This window comes from Natator depressus, chromosome 8 (genome assembly GCF_965152275.1).
Source record: "Natator depressus isolate rNatDep1 chromosome 8, rNatDep2.hap1, whole genome shotgun sequence".
NCBI lineage: Eukaryota > Metazoa > Chordata > Testudines > Cheloniidae > Natator > Natator depressus.
In genome coordinates this window covers 69,858,464-69,882,133 of record NC_134241.1, presented here as the reverse complement: position 1 = coordinate 69,882,133, position 23,670 = coordinate 69,858,464, and the positions used below count along the sequence as shown (strand labels likewise).

Below are 23,670 nucleotides of genomic sequence, written 5' to 3'. Positions count from 1 at the left end.
GTCAGTTCTGACCTCCTTATTAATTTTTCTTCAGGCTATGTAAGCTTTGTTTGGAGGCTGCTGAATATTTGAAAACCATACATTTCAAATTGCCTAAATTGATAGCTACTCTCTCCCTCAACTAGCTAATTTAGGCAAAGCATTCCTGGTATCATTACTGTTACTATAGGGAATAAGATATCTAAGGCATATAACCCTGTAGCCTGATCTAATTTTAGCAGACTCAATAAGAAAATGTCAAGACTATAGTGGGGAGAAATTGCCTGAACTTTTTGAGGGCACGTCTTCACTAGCAATGTTAAAGCACTGCCGCGGCAGCTCTCCCAGCGCTATAAAAAACCACCTCTATGAGGGGAATAGCTACCAGTGCTGGGAGCACGGCTCCTAGTGCTGGTGCACTGTCTACGGTGGCACTTTACTGCACTGAAATGTGCAGCGCTCAGGGGGGTGTTTTTTCACACCCCTGAGCAAGAAAGTTGCAGCACTGTAAAATGCCAGTGTAGACAAGCCCTAAGAGTGATTTTTTTGTGTGCAATTTTTGCAACCAAGTTAGCTAGGTTTTTAATTGATAGGTACCCAAATCCTGAAACTATTGTTAAGCCTTTGCACTATTATGTGCTTGGAGGTGGGGTTTTTTTTTCTCTTTTATGTTTAGTGGATGATAGGGTAAGTAACATACTATAAACTTCATTGGCATGGGCTATTTAAATGTCCTTGGATAGCTGGAATCTGATATTTGGTCGTGCTAGCACAATTCCATTCGTTGAGCAACTTTTTTATTCAATCAGGATAGTGTATTCAGCTGTTTTAACTTTTTTACATGTTACAGCACAATTTTAAACTCTTTTTCTAATACATGGTTGGTTTATCTATTCTTTATACTACATGTAGAACTTTCTTACCAGGAAGACAAGACAGCCAAGAGTATTTTGCTTTTTAACTGAAGAATGGATAAAAAAGTCATGGATTCCAAGATTCTGATCCTGCAGTTGACTGTCCATTGAAGTCACTGTGGCCCTCCGGGGGTGCATGGCTGTGTGTGGGTGTAGGCAGTTGCAAGATTGAGGCCTCAATCAGTAATGGTTGTTGCCTTGCAAGCGCTTAAGTATCTGTCCAATTTTACTCGTGTGAGCAGACCAGGCTTTTAAGGCCCTGATACTACAATCCGATTCATTTAGGCACATACTTGCACTGAGACCTGTTGGCTTAAATGAAATTCCATGTGGACAAGTGTTCACCTGAGTGGATTAGATTTTAGGATTGGGGGACACATGTTTCCGTTGTAGGGTATTAAGGCTTCAATCTTGCAGTTTACAATTTGTGGATGAGCGCTGCACCCAGGCAGAGTCCAATGGAAGTCAGTGGGGTCCATGCAAATATAGCTGTCCAAGCTGTAAATTGCAGGAGTGGGGCCTCAGTCTGTAACTTCATTTATATCTTCAAACAATGTAAAGGTTTTTGGATTTGTTTAATTGAACATTCCATGAAATGTAAAAATAACTAAAATATTTTCATTTTCAAGTTTGGTCTTCTATTTTTCACAAATACCTATCTTCCCAATTCAATTAAATTTAAAAATATGAGTGTCAACTTAGAACCTCGTCAGTTTAGAAAAAAAAAAATGATAGAAAATAAATTCAGGTGCTACATATTCCCAAGTTCCTGTGCCAGTGTATGTGGTCTGAGAGTCATATTTTCCTGTTGTGCTTTTATATTTGAGAATTATTTTCTTTCTCTGTTGCTATGGGTATGTCTTCACTACCCGCCGGATCAGTGGGCAGCGATCGATCCAGCGGGGATCGATTTATCGCATCTAGTTTAGACATGATAAATCGATCCGCAAGCGCTCTCCCATCTACTCCTGTACTCGAGCGCCGCGAGAGGCGCAGGCAGAGTCAACGGGGGGAGCGGCAGCCGTCGACTCACCGCGGTGAAGACACCGCGGTAAGTCAATCTAAGTACGTCGACTTCAGCTACGTTATTAACTTAGCTGAAGTTGCGTAACTTAGATCAATTTCCCCCCTCCCGCCGCCCCATGTAGACCAGGGCTATGTGAAAGATTCACATAAATATGAGAAACTGACTAGGCAGCAAATGTTTCCAAGTGCACAGAGAGAAACAGACTAGAGAAAAATAGCATTCTTCCCCACTGTGTCAACTATAGTGTCATTTATAGTCTTTTCCCCCCATGTGTTAATTATAGTAATGTTGGGTGTTACACATAACAAAAATAGGTAAAATATGGGTTTTCAGTTGACATTTATATTAAATAAAAAATGTGTACCATCTCTATATATTATGTATTAAAAATGAGGTGACTGTTTAGATAGTAATACTCCTGTCACCTCACAATTCTTCTAAAACTGCAATAAATAAATTTTTCCAGGTATTTTTAGTTACTGTATTGTATTTGAACAGAAATAGAAATAAAGTGCTCTGAAGAGGGATACATAATTAGTTTCCCATTTCCTATTTCAGGGTTCTGGTTGGTTTTGAATGGTAACACTAGCAGAGACGTAGAAATAATTATTATAGCATCATTATCTGTTGATGAGAAATGCCAGTAAAATAAAAACATTCTCTTAACTTTACACCCAATGCACCTATTTAGAATTACAGTACCCATCTATTAACTTAATATCTTCATATTGTAAATCACAATAATAAACCAAAGATTTAGTCTTTAATTTTAATAAATGAGATTATTTTTTTAAACCCATTCTCTTTTCTGTTGAGGTTTTGAACTGCAATTCCGACTGGGCCCAACATTACAAGGCAAGCATGTTACAGTGTACACTAATTACCCAGCTTCTGGAGAATTATTCAATCGCCGCAAGTTCAGGGCACTATCATGGCACAACCCAACAGGAAGAGAAGATGATTCTGACAAATATTGTAAACTGGATCTCCAAATTTCTGGATCATACCAGTATTATTTCAGTCATGAGTAAGTGGAACTTTTTACATATGAAATACTACAATCTTCCCCTCACTACTCCATGTATCTCAGTCTTGACCTAGAAGGATAACTATGAGGTGTAAGACGATAATTCAGTTTCCATTTCAGTGCAGTCATTGGCTTCTGCAGAGGACTGCCCACAAAGGCTGCAAGATGTGGTTTTTGATGCTGCAGTGTTTTGGGGAGTACTCGGAACAAATTTAATCTTCTATTTGTTTATGAATTTTGGAAAGGCAATCCATGCCTGCAAGGTTTCAAAGTCATCAGCATTCTAATGGTAATTAATTAATAGACTTGGAAGGTTATGAGAGATCAGACATTAAAATAAGTAGTCTTTCTTGCATATCTTCATGTTTTGTTCCACTCAGTTCTGACATATAGCTGCTACCAGAGCTAGAAACCATTATGTTCAAAACCTATGTAATAACCCATTCATCTCTAACTTCAGTGATTTTTTTGTTTGAGGTCTTGAGACAGTGTAAGAATAAAAGTAAGATGGTAATAAGAATTCAGTTTTTTTTTATAAAGTCTAATGCAATCAATCAATCTGTAGTGTATTGTACCTCACCTATTACCGTTGTTTAAGAGCTGATAGTTTTGGGACCATTGTGGCTGGTCAGGACCATAAAAATCTTCCGGGTTCTCAGCCTGGACCAGTGATCAGAGGAAAAATTTTGATCCCAGTTTATAATTTTCACCATCAGCAATACTTCCTCTAAGGATCATGTTTTGAGAATACTTGTGTTCATTCTATTAAATTGCTTAGTAGAGGAATTTCTTGTAGATTATAGTCAGAGTACCTACAAAAACAATGGTAGCTGTTCTGATACATGCTTTTTAAAGTTTTATTATAAAACTTGCATTCTTACTTTTTTCCCATTTAATCATTAGCCTTGGTGTTGCACAAGAATAAGATTCAGGCACAGTTCTTCAAGGTGCTAAATTAAATCAATGTGGGGGTTAAGAATACTCAGCAACTCATAGGTTCAGTCACTGTTTTTTGACCCCAATTCTTCACTTCAATCCGTGCAGGCTGATTCTCATATCTGCACAAAGCCCCATTGAAATCCATGGGACTTCAACCAGTCCTAAAGGTCTACTTGCATGGATCCAACTGCAGGACTGAGGTCTTTTGTATGTTCTTTCTCCAGAAAAAGGCCTTGTTGTAAATTTCACAGGTAGAACATGAAGTAAATTTGAGTCTAAATGCATCCATAAATTGGGGAAATGGTGGGAACAACTCTGCGTTTGAAAGATCGATAACTGTTTTGTGGCTAAAATGGAATGATTTTAAACTACCAGATTGTGGATTGGCTTCTGGTGTTAGAAATGGCTGGTGCAATGGGCATTTGCTTTTCCAGTGGTTAATAGACTCAATTTATTCTAGAAATGAGAAAAGTGGTGGAGGTTACATAGTTGTGGACCCTATTTTGCGTGTTGGAGCTGATAATCATGTATTGCATTTGGACTGTGTTACGCTCCAGACATTCCTAGCTAAGTGTCTGGGACCATTTGAGGAATGGGAAGATCGTCTTAAAGTTGCAAAAGAATCAGGTAATAACCACATACTCTGTAAAGGTCACTTTTAAGGGACACAGCTTACATTTATACTGGTTAAGTTCTACTAGTATGTGTTACACCGTTCATATATCTTTTTTAGTTTGCATTTTAAGTTATGAAAATAGTTATGAAACTGAATTCAATGCTAAACATATAATAGCGCAAACCAGTCTGATTACTAAAATATTTGCTTTGAGAGACAAGTATTTGGGAATCACCTTTAAAAATGTGATATAAATTTTTAGATTGTTTTTGTTTCACATAGATGTGAAGTTTTGTAGACTTGATTAAAATGGGGGACAGGAGATGGGGATAGAGAATGGTTTAAATCTTACCCTAAAACTTTTCTTAGTTATTTGAAAAGTTTTGTTTTCAGTACATACTGTGATAAATGGTATAATCATAGAATTTCCTCATCTTCATTGTAACATTTTTCTTGTATTAACAAATGGTTTCCTTGTCATTTTTGTAGGTTACAACATGATTCATTTTACACCATTGCAAAAACTTGGATTATCTAGATCATGCTACTCTCTGGCTGATCAGTTAGAAGTAAATCCTGACTTTTCAAGCCCAAACAAAAAGTGTACTTGGAGCAATGTAGGAAATCTAGTGGAAAAAATGAAAAATGAATGGAATATGCTTTGTATAACAGATGTAGTCTACAATCATACTGGTATGATTTTTGTTACACTATCTTGATGCTTTCTGTTGCCAACTCAGTAATGCTGCCAAAGCTAATCTGGTTATTCCACTAGTCCATTTTTTTTTCTTGAATAGACCTTTTAAAAGGCTTTTTAAGGAGCTTCTTCTTCATCTGCCTTCTGAACCCTTTAAGTCTAGGGCATCTCTTGTGTCTGTCAGGGAGAGTTGTCTATTAAGATGGCAAAATGAGAATTCTTTATCTGTGCTTAAAGCACCAAAAATCTAAGGACATCCTCATAGAAACAATGTATCTATCGAACACCAATATGCATGTCTATATTTTCATACTAACTGTAATTATTTATACCGCAGGGCATTGCTCAGGCATAAATTCACTGGATTACACTGTGTAACAAGTGTGATGTTCTTCACTGTTTTAAAAAAAACACACCAACTTAAGGATACTATTATTAGAGGGAGGAAGAAAGGAAAGCGGTAGTGGGGGTGAATGGGGCTGATGGGAAGAGAAGGTATGGAACAGGTCCATATAATACTTTTAAAAGAAGAGAGGTTAAAGGAATATGTTCTCGACACTAGTAACAGGATCAATTTTGTATCCCAATAATTAAGTCTAATTGTTCCACATAATAGTGCAAAAATAGATCATATGTTCTCAGTCTTCCAGTTTCTTTTATAGTGTACTCTGTAGAGCTGCTATTCGTAGCTCAGTGCACCCCTCTATTTTTGGAACTTTTGATGCTTTTGGGTGTTGGAGTGCTATTTACTTAGACATCAAAGACGCTTTTAAAATCCATTTCTTTGACTCATTGAGCAATGATTTGAGGATTTCTCCTAACAAAAACAGATTAGGAATAAGATGGTTATTTAAAAGAGTAAGATGAATTCTATCATATACATTCTCCCAGATCCCATGAAAGACTGTACATTTCCACAATGTACCAAGGAAAACCCTTTACCCACACACCCACTCCTGTGCCCGTTTCCAAAGGTCATGTGTGTCCTTGGTACCAACTCTGTATATTTTATTTTTTGTAGGAGTCTAATATCTAAATACAGTTCAGCATGTAATATTTCTATGGTACTATTAGTGTGGCCTATGGTATTTTTATAGCTAAATAATAGATGGTCCCTACTTCAATGGCTGTAAAATGGAAGAGCTGAAGCCTGCAAACTTAGTCACATGATTAAGAGCTATTCACATGAACACGTGTTTGGAAAACAAGGACCCAAGTTTGGACATTACATAAGTCATAACAGCAAGCAGTGTAGGAGTGGTAGGCCAAGAAGAGGCAAGTGAGGACAGCCATTAAAAACTTTGCTTGGTTAGATATACATGCATTTTAAAAGGTTCCATGATTTTATTTTGTTTGCTGCTGATAAACTAATATAGGTGGTGGTTCTTTTTTTATTTAAGTTGGTGAAAAAGATTTCAGTTGGAATATTTTAATTCTAAGCCGCTTCTGGGAAGCGTCTTAATCGTTATTTGACTAATCAAAATAATTTGATAGAATATTTGGCCATTTGCATATTCAAAAAAAGCAGGCTTAGTTTTATGCAGTACTCTCAAACAACTGAATGTCTGATAACAGGATCAGCAATAAAATGATTAAACATGTTAGTGTCATAATCCTTTCTTTAAATGAAATGTAGCTCTGTGTAAAGCAAACAAAACTTGCAGTTTATTTCTTTTGAGCTAGCTAGCCTTGCAGACAAGCACTCCTGGCCTCGTCTGGTATTCTTGCTACAATAAGCTTTTTTACAAATATAGATTAAAAACTTGGGCTCTGAGTCTACAAATTCTCATGCATGTGTGTAACTTTACTCACATGAGTAAAGTTATGCATTTGTGTGTTTGCAGGGCTGGGGCCTTATAATGTCCCCACAACACCAGATGAGAATTTGCTATATTTTAACATCTGTAACTACAGTTCCTGCACCATTCTCTAGCTACCAGCCCTGCTTTATCTCTTCTGTCTTCTTTCTCTGCCCAGCGTGTATGTGCATTGCAGTTTAGGGAAATTTCTCCCATATCCCTATAGCCAGAACTATTTTAATCAGTCTTCAGTAGCACTTTAATTTATGTGGTAAATCAAACTAGTCATCAGAGTCAACACTTATTTGAGATGAAAGGGAAAAAGTCTGAGTGCTATTGTTTGTGCATCTGGCTGCACACTCAAAAAGACAACACTGCATTAATTTCAGTTCTGAATCTTCACAACAGAATGGGCTAGTAAACTTCTTCCTTCCTCTTTTCTTCCTTCCTTCCTTTTTTAAAATGAAGCTAATATTATGGTGAATATATTATTTGCTGAAAATCCCTACATCTGTGAATTTCTCTAATCAGATATACATATATTTTCAGTCTGTTGCATTTCACAAAGCAAGAACAGTTTGTCAAGCGTAATGCTGTGTGTCTAGTGTTTCTCTAGAAATAAGTTTCTCACTAAATTCCAATTATTGAGAGGATTAATCTTCAAAGCAATTCCTTTATCACAATGATTAGAAATATTTTCATCTCCTCTCTGTAGGCTAGAATGGCAATTTCTCAGAATCAAGTGAAAAGTTGTCATTTTGCTGCCTTATATTTTGTTGGAAAGAATCAATCAACCATTTCTGAGGCCAAAGGAGAAGTCTTTCTTAGAAGCATCTATCGTTCTTTTTGCTCATCTACGCAGAATAGGATAACTTTGCTTTTTAAAGAAAAAAATATTTTTCATACAGATGTCTGAGGTAGCATATGCATGTTGAATAATTCCCCATACAAAATATTTACAAGTGAAGCTTTTAAAAGCCCAAGGTAATGTTGCTTTGTTCCTTTCAGTTGAGCAGGCTGCTTTTAGTTGTGGATGGCAGAGTTCCATATTTATAAAGGTCGAACAGTCAAAGCCAAATTCTAAATGATATTGAGCTGCAATGGTAGAGGTCACTTTGAACAAGAGAGACCTATACATACTATAGGGTGAGCAGTAGTACTGTTTCTTTTCCTTTGATATAAAAGATCCCCCTCCACTCCCCTGCAAAAAACCCCAACAAACCCCCAAAAACAGTTGGTAGTTTTTATTAATCAGCCCATGTTGTTTGTGGTTCCATTGTGATGTAGGGGATTTTTGACTCTTTCTTAATATTTATTCCGCTGTTTTACCAAGGTTGGAAATTACTTGTGGATAGTAACTGACACAATCCTTTTTTCCTCTTTCTTTGAGTTAGGTACCACATTTGCTTTACTTCAGTCTCTCATGCCTCCGCTAAAACAATTCAGTGCTAAGAAAATGCACATCTAAAAGTTGTGTAAGAATTATATAGAGGTGAAACCAATAGTGTTGAATGAAATTGCTCCCAGAAAAACCCCATGGAATTTAATAGTGATCATTTTTGTTTGGTTGTTGAGCCATTCTGTAGCAGTTCTAATGCTCTATTATATTACATAGACTAGTTCAAAAGATCCCATGAAAATAATAATTTTCTATTAAACTCTGTCTACGACTTTTCCATGAGGAAAGAGAAATGAAGTAATGGGAGTTAGATGCTTTCTTGTCTTCTTTCATATTCCCCAAGTGATTTATAATCTCTTCCACCATTCAGGGGTACCCACTATTACTACAGGCATAGCCTTGTGTATAGTGCAGTGAGTTGCACTCAGTTTCTGTGATCAGGGCTCCTTGATTTCTGTATTGTGTTCATTTTTAATTTTATTTAAAACAAACATCAGTATTTTTCTCTGTGCTGCCACAGAATGCTACTGCATAGCTTTGTCTTAGGAAACAGGAGTGAAGATAAAAGGGGTCTTACGTGAACCGTCATTCAGCTTGCTGCATGCACCAGAGGGAAGGATGTGCTTATTACTCCGTATCAGGGCTTTGTAATGAAGATCTATGATTTGCCTCCCTTCCCATCACTACATCTGGTCCAGTGGGCTGATAAGTTTATTTACAGCATAGGGTCATATATAAATCCTCCACTCTGGGTTCACCTCTCCTCTACCCTCCCAGGCATCCAAATCACTGCTCTGAAAGGTTCTGTTTCTTTGGAACATTTTGTATCTTTAGGCCATTTTTAGCACCATACTTGGTGAGAAATGATATTCTTGACCGTAAACATATTAAGGGGCTATTCTGAGAGAAATAATGCCCAGCAACCAGTGTGTGTTGTTTTGCAACAAAAAATGTAAAATTCTCTCTGCTATACTAGAAGTGATACCTGTTTGTCTATTGACTTTCTATAGTCCTATCAAAGACGTTAGTGGAATGCAAGCTTTCACATGGCCTGATTCTGCATTGGCTGAAGTCAGCCCTTCCATTGGAAAAGGAACTGATTTTACCTCCTGTGCTATCCTAATGTTTTGGTCTTAAGATGTTTGTATAAAAGTTCAACTTGTTTAATTATTCTTTTTTTTTCTCCTCTTCTTAAATAAGCTGCTAACAGCGAATGGATTAGGGTGCATCCAGAATGTGGTTATAATCTTGTAAATTCTCCGCACCTGAAACCAGCCTGGATCTTAGACAGGGCTCTCTGGCATTTAAGCTGTAGTGTGGCTGAAGGGAAATACAGAGATAAGGGGCTGCCTCCTTCAATTGAAAATGACCATCACCTGAATGTAAGTAAATGAGAAATATAGCATTTCACTTTTGTAATAATAATCAGTGAAACTGGATGAAGAAATATTTAGTTATCTATACTGTGGTAGTGCCTAAAATGTGCTGATGTTTTTTAAACATATAGGAAGACAGTTCCTGCCCTGAAGAGCTTATTTTTTAATGTCAACATTTAATAGTTTTATAGGACTTGTGTATTGTAAAAGTAACTTTTCTTTCTTTTTTACAGAGTATCCGTAAAATAATTTGGGAGGATATTTATCCCAAGATAAAACTATGGGAATTTTTCCAAGTAGATGTTAACAAAGCTGTGCAGCAATTTAAAATCCTTCTGACTCAAGGTAAAAACATGCCTGTTAAACTGAAGTATAAGGATTACTTATGTGTATCTGCTGTTGGGCAAACCTTGTATGTAAACGATAAACACAGTGGGGTGAGGAGGAAAAAAACAATGTTGGAAGTCTTAACTTAGATGATGTGTTGAAGGCAGTAGTTTGCCCAGCTCATTCATCTACAAAAAAGTTTTTGGTAGAAAAGTAGCAATTGAAAAAGTTAATTCATGCTAGACCATGGAAAATTAGATATATAATTCTTCTGAAATATTTTTATTGTAATATGGAGAATATCTAAAATAGTACAACATATGAGACAGGTTAGTAGTAGTTAGTGGACAGTATTGCAAGAAACCCACAGAGTATAGTGGGTTTTGTTTTTGTTGGTGTGTGGGGGAGGTTTTTTGGTGGTCTGTTTGGTTTGCCTCTGAGCATGCATTCATCTTGAACACTATCAATTCTGACAAACTTTATTTTTGTATCTTTCATCAATATGCGCAATTTGCAAGTACTTTAAAAACTACTTTGTCTAAGAATTGAGCTAAAATCCTGACCCGGCTGAAGTCAATGGGTGTTTTTGCAATTAACTTGAGTAGACCTGATTTTTCTCCCTTATTGTCTATATTTCAGTTTCTAGGTAAACTGGAACAGCAAAAACTGTATTCTTTGTTTTTAAGATTTATTCTGTGTGGTTTTAAACTTCCACCCTACAACATTTTGTGTTTAAATGTTTTTCTTCAGGTAACAGGAAAACTAAATCTGATCCAAACCAACATCTTCAAATAATTCAGGATCCTGAATATAAGCGACTTGGCTGTACTGTAGATATGAATATTGCATTGGCAACATTCATACCACATAGGTACTGTAATATTGGGTTTGTACAAGAGAAACTGAACCTTAACTTTAAACTGAAAAATCTAGTCTGGTGGTATGTTCTGGGTGGGGGAGGGAATTAGAATTTTCATTCCTCAATATTTGAGTTACCTTTGATTATAAATATATATATTTTTTAAATTTAGGAGCTTTAGACAGGTGTATAATGATATCTGAACCTAATGGCTTTTAATTGCTGTTTTTCTCTTGTTTAGCAACGGGCCAGCTGCAATACAAGAATGCTGTAACTGGTTCCAAAAGAGAATTGAAGAATTAAATGCTGAGCAGTTCCGGCAAACTAACTACCATCAAGAGCAGGTCTTATTAATGCTGCATTTAAGTGTTGAATTCTTGCTTTCTGTTATAAATCATAATTTATTCTATTTTATTGAACTAACATTTATATTAATGTACTTCCAGGCAGTCACTTGTCTTCTGGAGACTGTGGTTTATGAGAGACTGGCTGACCATGGTCCTAAACAGGGTCCTGTTAGCAGAAAATACCCTTTAGTTACCAGGTATTATGCCTTTGTCTTCCTTTCAAAAACCCATTTAAAAATTTTCTTTGTTGGATTGACTAGAACTTCCAGATTTGATGTTACATACAATATTATCGGCCTGATTCTTATCATCTTTAAGGCCACGTCTATAAGGAACTGATCACTGACGTGAACTTCAGCAGTCCTGCTGAGCACCTTGCAAGATTGGACCTTTACACTGATATAAGTTAGGAGTAACTGCTCCTTAGGTCAGTGGAGTAACAACTGTGTAAGAAGAGAAGAATCAGGCCTTATATCTTAGAAACCAAACTATGTGGAACTTATTTTAATTGAGGAAGTATGAATTTGGAACTTCAGCTTTACTTCAGCGAGGGTTAGTGTTTCTTTTGTAAACTGCTTGTGTAAGTTGCACTTATGCCTATGGAGAAGAGACATCTCTGGTGAGGTGAATGCAAAATTCTGTAAAACTAAACTTCAAAATAAAGCTCACCTTCTTATCATAATAACATGGGATGCCTTCCTTATAGTAGTTGGCTTCATGGCTACTCTAATTTTAAGACTAAAATCTTCTGTTTTGAACTACTGGCCTGCAAAATTTCATTTTCACATTCTGAGCTACAGTGTAAGCCTTTGCAGCTCTTTCCCTATCTTTCTCCTCCTCCCTTACCCACACAGATGGACAAATGGTCACTTAGTAAGACTAAACACTGATAATGCTTTGTTAGCAACTTTGTTAGCAAAGACTGAACTTGATAAGAATTTTGGATAAAATCCTACCCCCAAAAAAGTGAACATCAGATGACTCTATAGAACACAGTATAGTGTTCAGGACTCTATTGAAATCCAAGGGATTTTGCATGGTGTTCATATAGTGCTCATCTTGGCGGAGCAGGAAAAATTATACCACGCTGCACTTGCCAGGTCAGCTGCATAGTGGAGTTTTGCAAGGGTGTGAAGTGCAGCCTGAGGGAAATCGGATGCGCAGGGGATCCTTTGTGTGGAACTGTTAGAATCTCTGCACTAGTGTGGAAGCAGTGCACTACTCAGTAAAGAGGATATGATGACCCAAAATCTCTACTTATTGAGCATAATTTGGAATATGGAATAAAACTTAAATGGAACTATTTATATGCATTAAAATTAAGGATATGCATGAGTGTTTGCAGGATTGGGATCTTAAACCCAGATTTTTTGAAAGGTATTCAGGCATTGCTGTGCTCAGTGGTGCAATCCATAACTGATTTAGGTATCTAAATCTAATTTTCAAAAGAGAGTTAGGCATTTAGGAGCCTAAATTCCATTGTAGGTGTTTACAGCCATACTTTTAAAAATGTGGGCCTTAGTCTTCAAAATATCAGTGAACTATCACATTTCAGCAGCTTATCTTGTCATCCCAAGTTATCCAGCTATGTTGCAAAACAGAAAACAGCCCTTCATTTATGTTCTAGCAATAGCAGATACTTTTTACAATGAATAAAAGCTAGGCGGTCTTGCAACTTATTGGTTGATATAAGGCAGGAGGTATTTCAATTGTCTTCAAAAATTAAGACAAACTAAAATGCACTTTAAAATTAAGTATTTGTGCAATCTTTAGATACTTTACTTACCCATTTAAAGAGATGACCTTGGAAGAGGAAGAATCTCTGATGCATCAGCCTGATAAAGCTTGTCATTTCTTGGCTCATAACGGTTGGGTAATGGGAGACGATCCTCTGAGAAACTTTGCTGAACCAGGTTTGTGAACTGAACTTCAAATCACTTTATAAACAAAGCAAAAAGGGCATTTTTCTGTGTCTATCTCAACACAGTTCCAAATTTTAATTGAAAATTGTGCCAGTATATAGTATTTGTGTTCCAATTCAGCATGCTAGTGACACTAAAAATACTTCAGGATTTAGAGAGAGAGTCTTTCAATGTAGATAACTTTTCATTCTCTGAGTGCTGTTGACTGTTATCTTTCCATGTTTATAGCAACCACTGGTAGTACCTACTATAGTTTAAGCTGTAAAACACTTTGCTTTCTGAATAAGTAAAAATGGACTTACGTTGTGATCATGATTTTTCTGAGACATTCACTTTTTTTAAATGAAATTTTCTATGTTTAGTCTCTCTCTACTTGAAGGGATGCAATTTAAGTTTAAATGCATCTTTCCTGGCGTTTGAGTTAGGAGAACTGAACATAATATTTTTCCCTGCTTTTTTATTCTGACTGCATTTTTCTATATAGATAGCTCAAATACATCTGAAGTCTGAGGGCCAGATCCTCAATTTTGCCTTTAAGGTACCCCCACCCCACGATTGTCTTAAATTCTCAGATCACCTATAGCTTTTATTTTATTTGGGGAAAACTCAGAGCAGTGGAAGTTTTGTCTAGTGTGATGGAGTTTTAATTCCAATTCAGGAACCAAACTGTATCTTCACCTGCACAGCCTGGTCTCTGGTCTTGGATTTTCTTATTCCATACCCCCTCTAGACTGGAAGTTTTGCTAATGACTAAACTGAGAACATTCATGTTGTTGGTAAAGGAAGAGAAGGGAAGCTCCGTAAATCTAGCCTGTGGACAACATCACAGCATCTGTTCGCTCATAAAGTGAGACTCATAAATTTACTGAAAACCTGTCAGAGCTCTGCCAATAGGTACTTTCAGTATGTGGCTCTTAATTGTTGCAGAATAATTGACTTCCATTTTTTCTGTATATATTCTCTTTAAGTAAAAGTCAAGGCATAGCTGAAGATAATACATGTTTGCCCAGTGTGGAATTAATTCTTTTTTAGTCATCCTTCAGTTGGCTGACCTTTCGTGTTGGCAAATATACATGTATTTGGCTAGTGCAGTTGTCTCCCATTGTCTAGTTTTCACTAAATGGGTGAAATCTTGGCCCCATTTGAAATCAGTAGGAGTTTTAACATTGAATTTGGTGCCAGGATTTCACCCGGGTGTTTGAAGACACTTGTATCTCAATATATGACAGTCCTTTGTATTCTCCATTTAAATCAGTTTGCCTTAAGGGGCCACTAACCACATGACTTGCACACTTCCATTGATCAAACATTGTGTGGTGATGCACAGGTAACTGCGATGCAGGCTACCAGTGTGTCGTAGCTCTCCTTTTTCTGTGATCGCAGTGAACAGGTGTTCACAACTTGCCAAGGCCCAAATGTTTGGAGTGAAAAATAGCAGGAGAGGTTTGAAGTCATGCAGGATTAGTTTCTCAAGTGTGTGCAGAAAGTTTTCCTTATGTTTCATGATTCAACCTTTTTTACTTCGCTAACTGAGTAGAACGGTGAGAATAAGAAGACGTCATTGTAGAATCAAAGCAATCATCAGACCATCAGAAAGCCTTATTTCAAATGACTCTGCATTTGACGAGCAATATGTTCCTTAGGCATGATTGTAAGCAATTACCAACTGTGGCTTGACAGCCGATGCTGAAAATCGAAGTAGCTTCTGCAGCCTTCTTGGATGTCTTCAATAGATCATAAACACCTTTTTCCTGGTCTGACTCTGACAAAATACTTTTAATAAAATCTTCCAGGGCTGTGCCTTGTTAAAATAGTAGAAAATCTCATGTTTTGTGGTGCAGTGGAGTGGAGCATCATTTGCAGATAAATTGTGATTTTAAAATTTATACGGATCACCTCTAAAAGACTGCAGTAAGTGAATAAATGAAACAAACAGATTAGGAGTACAATTTTCAGAGTCAACTCAGTGACTTAGGTGCTTTTTCAAAATGTAACCCTAGATTAATAGGAATAGAAACTGCTGCTAAAATTGATTAAATTTTAAAATTGAGGCTGTTTATATTATACACATAGATGCCAGTACGAACCTGTTCACTATGAATATTTTCTGTCAGTATTTGAATTATTGTTTTGTAGATAACTGAAAACATGGAAAAGATTGTAGAGAAAGGGAGACCTTTCATTGAGTTTGAAGTGCTGTTAATTTTAATGCATAGTACACTGTTTTCTTTTATTCCATTCTTTCATTCAGCCATTGTTGTACCTTATTTGAGATTTAAAATACAAATTGGTTTACTGATATTAATATAGTTCTATAAACAGAGATCTTAAATACACCTTTAGAATAATCTGATATGGGGAACTGTAATTTAGCATACAGTACATAATTTGGGAGTTGATATGGTATAGTTAGGAATCTTGTTTTAATCTTTTTTTTTTAACTTCTTTAGTCATAAACTCAATGTGTCACATGCACTTGCTCCCAGTGGTGTATTGTAGCTAAATGAATTTCTTTTCTTTACAGGTTCAAATGTTTACCTAAGAAGAGAACTTATTTGCTGGGGAGACAGTGCCAAACTGCGCTATGGAAATAAACCAGAAGACTGCCCTTACCTGTGGGCACATATGAAAAAATACACTGAAATTACTGCCAAATATTTCCATGGAGTACGTCTTGACAACTGTCACTCAACTCCTCTTCATGTAGCTGAGGTGGGGAAAAAATAGGCATTTTTTATGATAAAGTTGTTTTTGTCTGTGAAATAAGATTTACAGTGCTGTTTGTGATGGAAGCCTGTGTATGTCCGCATAGCAAAAGTTGCTCATGCATTAGCCTATCCGAGCTAGTTTGAACCCAGGTAATGCAGATAATAATAGCAGTGAAGGCCAGCACAGGATTCACAACAGGCTAGTGAACTGAGTGCTAGGCTTGAACTACCTGTGCTGAAGCCTGTGCTTGTATTGTCTTCGCTGTTGTTGTTCATTGTGCTAGCTGGGTTCAAGTGTTGTAGAGCTATACCCTGTGTATCTCCTGTCACAGAGCTTTGTCAGAGAATATTGTTTTAGGTGTGGTATGAAATTCCTTGAATGTTAAGTCTATTTTTTTTCTACTTTCCGATGAGTGCCTTCTCTCCTCAAGACAAAATCACTCTTAAACAATATAGGCTACTCATATCTAACTCATTGCAATTGGTGTCGTCCTTTGTGAATTAATATTTTGGGCATTTGCATCTAATTTTGTTTTAGATTACTATGGAAAATATTTTTTTCAAAGCTCTGTCTGATCAAGCATAGTGTGAGTGACTATCCAACTAGCTCTCCAAGATACATCTTTTTTTTCCAATTTAAGTCCAGTTAATGAATATTTACACAATAGTTATTTTTCTGATGACTGTATCAAATCAACTTATAATTGCAGATCTATAAGTGTTTTCTGCATTGGGGAAACAAAATATTGATTCACTTAAACCAGTTCTAAACGCCCTGGGAGCCATAGTGCAGACAAGCTTCCCACAGCTAGACCTGCTGTTACTACCATTTTAATTAGATCCGCTTTTCAGCAGGTTTAACTGAACTGCTCATAAAAGAGGGCATAGCCATGAGACTCTTGTCTAAGGGTATGTCTACACTTAAAATACTACAATGGCACGGCTGCGCCACTGTAGCATTCCTCTGTAGACACTGCCTACATCAACAGGAGGGTTCTCCCATCAGTGTAGTTAAGCCACCTCCAAGAGGCAGTAGCTAGGTCAACAGGAGAAGTCTTCCGTCACCTAGTGCTATCTAGTCAGAGTATTAGGTTGAGTTAACAGCACCGCTCAGGGATGTGAAATTTTTCACACCCCTGAGCAATATAGTTACACTGAACTAATTTTTCTAGCATAGACCACGCCTAACTCTGGTTTAGCTGAAATGGCAGTAGAACTGATGAGAATGTGTTTGTTTTTGTTTTTGGTTTTGTTTTTTTTTTTTTGCACATTTCCCCAGAGTAGACATGGATATATCAAGACCAGGTCTGAGTGTCACAAATATCATTTTTCATCAACATCACCAGCAACAGTGGGTGTAAATGACCGTGAATTTGTTTTCAGCAGCTTTTCATAGTTACTATATTATTGATAATGCTAATGTTTCCTATAATGTAAACTCTTGTTGCCGACCTAAACTGTGTTTCATCATAGCCTTTCACAACTGGTAAAGTATAACCTACAACAGTATAGTTTGAAAGGGTTATTTTTAAGTGTTCTGCTTGTTTTTTCTTTTTTACCTTAGGACTTTTCTACACAAACAGCTGCATCAATATAACAAAATTAGTTTCTAAATCAATTTAGTTAAGCAGATGCAACCCCTTTGTGTGACATGCTTAGATCTTAATGCAGTTTCTTATTAAATTAAGCAAAACTAATATGAGGCCCTCTTAAACTGATTTCAGAGTATCCAAAGACAGGTGTTGCACAGATTTAAATCAGTTTTTAGAAATTATTTTAATCAGTACAGTTTCTAGCTGTAGACTGGGCCTTAGAAATATGAAGTCTCATTTTCTCTGCTTTTGGTTCTTGAAGGTGCAGAGGACTAGAATGGGAACTTTCTCACCCTTAATTTAAGTATTGGTGTTGTGTCTTAAACAGAGATCTTTCTTCCCAACTGTTCGTTCATGCAGTTGAGTTTAAAAGGTATTGACAAAAACAAGCAAAAAAACCCCAAAGTTTGAAGTAGTTTGACTAAAAATCCTGTGAGTTTTTTCAAATTATTCAGGAGGCTTTCCAAATAATCTTTATCAAAACCATACCAGATCTTGTAAATGTTCACAAGCACACCGTGGTGGTCTAGCTTTTTTGCGATAAGTTCTGTATATTTATTGAATTCAGTATATTTTTGTTTTCTTGAACAAAATTGTTTAATAACTCAATTATTTGGTTAGCATGCATAATAATATATTATGGTATATGCCTAGGTTTCAAGGGGTTTTTGATGAAGATAATTAAAAACAATTATTATGATCTATAGGAGATGCTAGCAGCAGCTAGGTCAGTCAGACCTAATCTTTATGTGATAGCTGAACTCTTCACGGGGAGTGAGCATATTGACAATGTCTTTGTCAACCGCCTGGGAATTACCAGTCTTATTAGAGGTACTATAGACACCTGAAAGCCATATAGGATTGCTATATATGGTTCAAAGTTTTTTAATGTGAAACTAACATTGGTTTGTTTTTTATTCTTCTTGTATCTTTGTCCTTTGCAAATTCAAACATCTTTCCCGCTTCCTTTTTCTTTTAACTCCTCCATCTGTTGTATCCTTCTATTCCTGATTTGGCTTTTTCAATTTGTTAACTTTTGTATAATTGAACTTGTTTGGATTCTTCGTATTTTGGCTTTCCATTTTGTCTCTGCTGCATGGCACTTCCCTGCTGCCCAATCCATGCCTAGCCTTGTATCCTTTCTTTTTTTCTGTTCTGCCTTTTCCTTTTCTGTGGCTTCCTTGGCTGTGCTTTTTGCAGTACATGCTGGACACAGCTAGAAAACTGCGTGCAGATTTGTATGTAGTGGCTGAGCTGTTCACAGGAAGTGAGGAGTTGGACAATATTTTTGTGACTAGATTGGGCCTTAGCTCCTTAATAAGAGGTAGGCTTGCTATGTGTGTGGTTCCCCATCACCTCTCTGACACTGCATGTATGGTGTGCCATTTATGAAGAAAATGTCATATATTAGAACTGCACAATTTATCATATTTCATATATTTAACAAGTGCTCAAAGATGCATTTAATAGTATGGTTTGTTTTATATTTATCTATTTAAGTATGTTGTTGCATCTTAGATGGAGAGATGCATCCTAGGTGTAAGGTGTCTAAAAAGAATGGTTATATGTCAGTCCGGAGGGGTGGGAGTATTTGTGGCATAGCTTTCCCGTACTTCCTGCCGATTGGTTTTGTTTTTTTTAAGTAGTTGATCACCTCCTCTGAAGCCTGGTAGACCTTGAAAAGGGGATCCTAACATTTTAAATGTTTTTCCCCTCTTCCACCCTAACACATGATGATAAACTACATAGTGGATGCCCTCAAATTATGGACACGCTGCCTATAATTAAAGTTTCATGTTCTATTAATATTATTCATTAATATCTTTGATTATTTAACATGCCAAATGTAAAACCATTTATTATAGTCTCCCTATTGGATAACCTTTAGTTATGGTAGTAATTCTCCTATAAACACTCATGTAAGTTTTGTTCTGTAGAGGCAATGAGTGCATATAACAGTCATGAAGAGGGAAGATTAGTTTACCGCTTTGGAGGAGAACCAGTTGGGTCTTTTGTTCAGCCACGTTTGAGACCTTTAATGCCAGCTATTGCACATGCACTGTTTATGGATGTTACACATGATAATGAATGTCCTATTCAGGTGAGCACTTAAATTATGTTAGATTTTCATGTTAAATACATATTTTTTGTACTGTGATTCAGTCATGCCAATTCATAAGGATTATGTAAAATGGAATTACTTTTGAATGGTGTTTCGGAAAGTCATGATGGTAGTTAAAAGGTTGCATGAAATAAGTGGAATTGTACAGTAGTTCCCACTGCCTTTCAACCCTCTGTCCCTTTTGGGAGAGAAGCATAAAAGCTACTAAATATGTCCTGTTTTTACTCTTGCATGTCCAGCTATTATGAACCTAGTAATGTTTGCCTGTTCTCTCAAACTTACCCACTCTATCCTTCCCAGGATAATAATGGGAGGATCAGAGGAAGATTGGTGGGGGTTGGGATGACATTGTTAGGAGCTCTGCTCTTTTAAGCTTTGTGATGATTTTGTTTGCTTGTTTATCTTAAATAAAAGCCTGTAGAAGTTTTAATCTGTGATTACGGTGTGATAAGCACATCAATAAACAATGAGTTCTTCTGTAAAACAGGTATTTCTATGTATCTAAGTGTTTGGAAGGAAATAAGATGATGAGAGACTAGGTTCATTTGTCTGTTTTTATTCTTCTCAATAGCACCGATCTGAGTATGATGCTCTTCCCAGCTCAGTGATTGTTTCCATGGCATGCTGTGCTACCGGAAGCACCAAAGGCTATGATGAGCTAGTACCACACCAGGTCTGTCTCTCCTCTTTAAAACTTCAGTTGACTCAGTTAAAAATAAAAAAATCACTACTATAATACTGGAACACACATTAAAGTGTATACAATAACTTGGGTGATTTACTCATTTAAAATTCCAAGTAGATAGCTTATTAGCTATTTCACTATATCAGTGAATAATAAATTTGTAATATCGGATAAGTGTGTGTGTAAGTAAAATATGGCATTTCCAATTATTTTTCAGAATAGTTCATGTATGGCTAAAGTTCAATTTATTTGCAGATTTCTGTAGTCTCTGAAGAGAGGTTTTATGCCAAATGGAATCCAGCAGCGACACCCTCCACTCCTGGTGAAGTTAATTTCCAAACTGGAATTATAGCAGGAAGGCTGGCCATGAACAGGCTACACCAAGAGCTGGGAGCCAAAGGCTTCATTCAGGCAAGAAATTGAAGTAAAATGTTTCACTCGTTTAAATTTTTTTCAGAATAAGAATGTGTGTTTAATTTGTGTTTTGTAGGTGTATGTGGATCAAGTTGATGAGGATATAGTAGCAGTGACTAGGCATTGTCCTAACACACACCAATCTGTAGTGGCTGTGTCTCGTACTGCTTTCAGAGATCCTAAAACTTCCTCCTACAGCAAAGAAGTGCCTCAAATGTGCATCCCAGGTATTCAAACCTGTTTTTGAAGAGTTGACCATATCAAGGAAATTAAAGCTTAAAGCTGAAACTGAGTGATTGACAGAGTCCATACTCGCCATGTTGATTCTAATTTCTTGAAGGTTATGTGATTAGTATGCAACATTAGGTACCTTTTATATGCTTTAATATCTATGCATCACAACTAGTTAAAGGGACGCCAACTGAAAATAACTTTTGACTTTAAAAAAAAAATACAGTAACTCCTCACTTAATGTTGTAGTTATGTTCCTGAAAAATGCGACTTTAAGCGAAAAGATGTTAAGCGAATCCAATTTCCCCATAAGAATTAATGTGAATGGGGGGGTTAGGTTCCAGGGAAACTTTTTTCACCAGACAAAAAACTATACACATACAGTATAAGTTTTAAACAAACAATTTAATACTGTACACAGCAATGATGATTCTGAAGTTTGGTTGAGGTGGTGAAGTAAGAGGGTAGGATATTTCCTAGGGAATGCCTTACTGCTAAATGATGAACTAGCATTCGGCTGAGCCCTCAAGGGTTAACACATTGTTGTTAATGTAGCCTCACTCTACAAGGCAGCACGAATGGGAGCATGGCAGACAGCATGGCAGACAGAGAGAGAGAGATGTGGATTGCCCCTTTAAGTACACTGACACCATTCTAAGTACATTACCTTTAAAAAGATCAGGAAGTTGAGACAGCAGCTGCAGAGAGCTTGGGCCAGCAAGCTCTCTCCGTCCTGAGCCCTGTCCTGTCTCCACCCTGCTCTATATGGAGAAGGGGTAACAGGGAGCGGGGGGAGGGGGATACCCTGACATTAGCCCCCTCCTTGCCCTCCTCCCCTGCACAGCAAGCAGAAGGATCTGGGGAGCAGCTCCAAGGCAGAGGGCAGGAGCAGCATATGGCAGTGCGGGGGAGGGACAGCTGAACTGCCAGCAACTGATAGCCTGCTGGGCAGCTGCTGTCCAGGGAACTTAGAGGAGCAGGGAGCTGATGGGGGGGCTGTCGGTCCACCCTGGTTCCAAGCCCCCACCAGCTCGCTCCAACGGTCTGCTCTTCCTGCAAGCAGTGGACAAAGCAGGCAGCTGCCAAACATCGTTATAAGGGAGCATTGCGCAACTTTAAACGACCATGTTCCTTAATTGATCAGCAACGAAACAACGTTAACCGGGATGACTTTAAGTGAGGAGTTACTGTATGTCATCTGCCCCAATATCCCCATGGAAATACTGTGGTTTCATTTCCTCTCTTGCTGTTTGCGAATGAGCCACATAAATGGGAAGCTAATTAACTCTAGCAGAACACCACTGGAAGTGACTGTATGAAAAGTGTCTGTTTTTCTTTTTTGTCCGTATACAGCAATCTTAATATCTTATTTTACAGTATTCTTAAGTGTTACTAGTAGTTATAGGTAAAGAATTTCAGATGTGTGGGTTTAAGTTGGTTGAGAGTGATAGTTTAAAAAGAAGCATCAAAGTGAGAGAGAACTGGCACAATAAATTGTACATATGTATTTTTGCAGGGCCATAAGACTGACAGTGTAGACATCATTAGATAATTGAGCATTCTGCATTGAAGTCAATATTTGATCTGAGTTGGCTGTAACATTTCTGAAGAAGCCATTGCAATTTTTTGTATTAACCTTTAGTAAGGACCCAAGCCTGCAAACATTTCTTCACTTGCTTGACTTTTCTCACATGGTAGTCCCACTGAAGTCAATGGAACTGCTAAAATGCTTAAAGTTAAGCACATGTCTAAGTGGTTGCAGCATTGAGGGCTTAGTTTTTAGATCATTGGATGGATAGAGCAAATAAGGTCTTGAATGTCAATGTGGTTGCTCTGGTATTTAAAAACTGATGTGCTCCGTTTAAAATAAGATCTGTGACTGCTGTTTGGGAAGTGGTGCAGAGCTTTGCCTAATTCAGAGCCCCCAAATAGTCACATCTAGCAAGTCACCTGTTGGGTTTAATGGTGCAGGGTCAAGCCCTTATTTGTAATCCATGACTGATATCCCCATAACTCATTGTGAGTTAGGAAAGTTCTATCTTAGATTACACCATGGCCAATAAGTGTGTAGTAAACATGTTGTTTAATCAATCAAGATTGAGTGACTGTAATGTATAGAACAGTAAAATATAGATAAATTCCCTTTCAGATCTGTCAAATGTATTTAGTAATTTAACTGTGCAATTGACATGCATTTTCTATAGTTAAACTCAAATCTTGTTTAATTTGTGTTTCAAGCAAGATTTAAACTTATTTTAAAACCAAGAATGCCATATATATTCGCTATCAATATTTTTGTGTGTATGTATTTTGAGTTATGATGTGTGATTTAACTGTTTATAGGCAAAATTGAAGAGGTAGTGCTTGAGGCTAGAACTATTGAGAGAAATGTTAGTCCTTATAAAAAAGATGAGCATTTTATCAACGGATTACCTAATTACACAGTAGAGATCAGAGAACACATCCAGGTAACTACAATCTTTTCTCTATACTAGCAGATGCAACAATTTATCAGAGAAGGAAAACTGAATTCATTATAGTTTCAACTATTTCTTCTTTTCTAAGATCAGAGAAAGTAAAATTATAAAGCAAGCTGGAACTGCCGTAAAAGGTCCCAATGAATTTGTTCAAGAAATAGAATTTGAAAACTTAACACCGGGAAGCGTGATAATATTCAGGTATATGATGAT

At 37.0% G+C, this 23,670-nt stretch overlaps 1 protein-coding gene across 4 annotated transcripts in view; it reads left to right on the top strand.

Moving 5' to 3' along the window:
* Positions 1 to 23,670, top strand: part of AGL (amylo-alpha-1,6-glucosidase and 4-alpha-glucanotransferase) — a 57,889-nt gene that overhangs the window by 1,782 nt on the left and 32,437 nt on the right. For 3 of the 4 annotated variants that reach the window (XM_074961273.1, XM_074961271.1, XM_074961272.1), the window contains exons 3-19: positions 2,737 to 2,947; positions 4,347 to 4,513; positions 4,992 to 5,195; positions 9,598 to 9,779; positions 10,007 to 10,118; positions 10,851 to 10,971; positions 11,201 to 11,303; positions 11,406 to 11,503; positions 13,080 to 13,219; positions 15,753 to 15,940; positions 18,729 to 18,852; positions 19,466 to 19,629; positions 20,222 to 20,323; positions 20,591 to 20,746; positions 20,826 to 20,976; positions 23,324 to 23,448; positions 23,546 to 23,658. In XM_074961273.1, the coding sequence (XP_074817374.1) occupies positions 2,737 to 2,947; positions 4,347 to 4,513; positions 4,992 to 5,195; positions 9,598 to 9,779; positions 10,007 to 10,118; positions 10,851 to 10,971; positions 11,201 to 11,303; positions 11,406 to 11,503; positions 13,080 to 13,219; positions 15,753 to 15,940; positions 18,729 to 18,852; positions 19,466 to 19,629; positions 20,222 to 20,323; positions 20,591 to 20,746; positions 20,826 to 20,976; positions 23,324 to 23,448; positions 23,546 to 23,658 (2,461 nt within the window). Of the gene's footprint in view, positions 1 to 2,736; positions 2,948 to 4,346; positions 4,514 to 4,991; positions 5,196 to 9,597; positions 9,780 to 10,006; positions 10,119 to 10,850; positions 10,972 to 11,200; positions 11,304 to 11,405; positions 11,504 to 13,079; positions 13,220 to 15,752; positions 15,941 to 18,235; positions 18,360 to 18,728; positions 18,853 to 19,465; positions 19,630 to 20,221; positions 20,324 to 20,590; positions 20,747 to 20,825; positions 20,977 to 23,323; positions 23,449 to 23,545; positions 23,659 to 23,670 lie in introns of all 4 variants that reach the window. The other variant, XM_074961274.1, reaches the window with a different exon arrangement.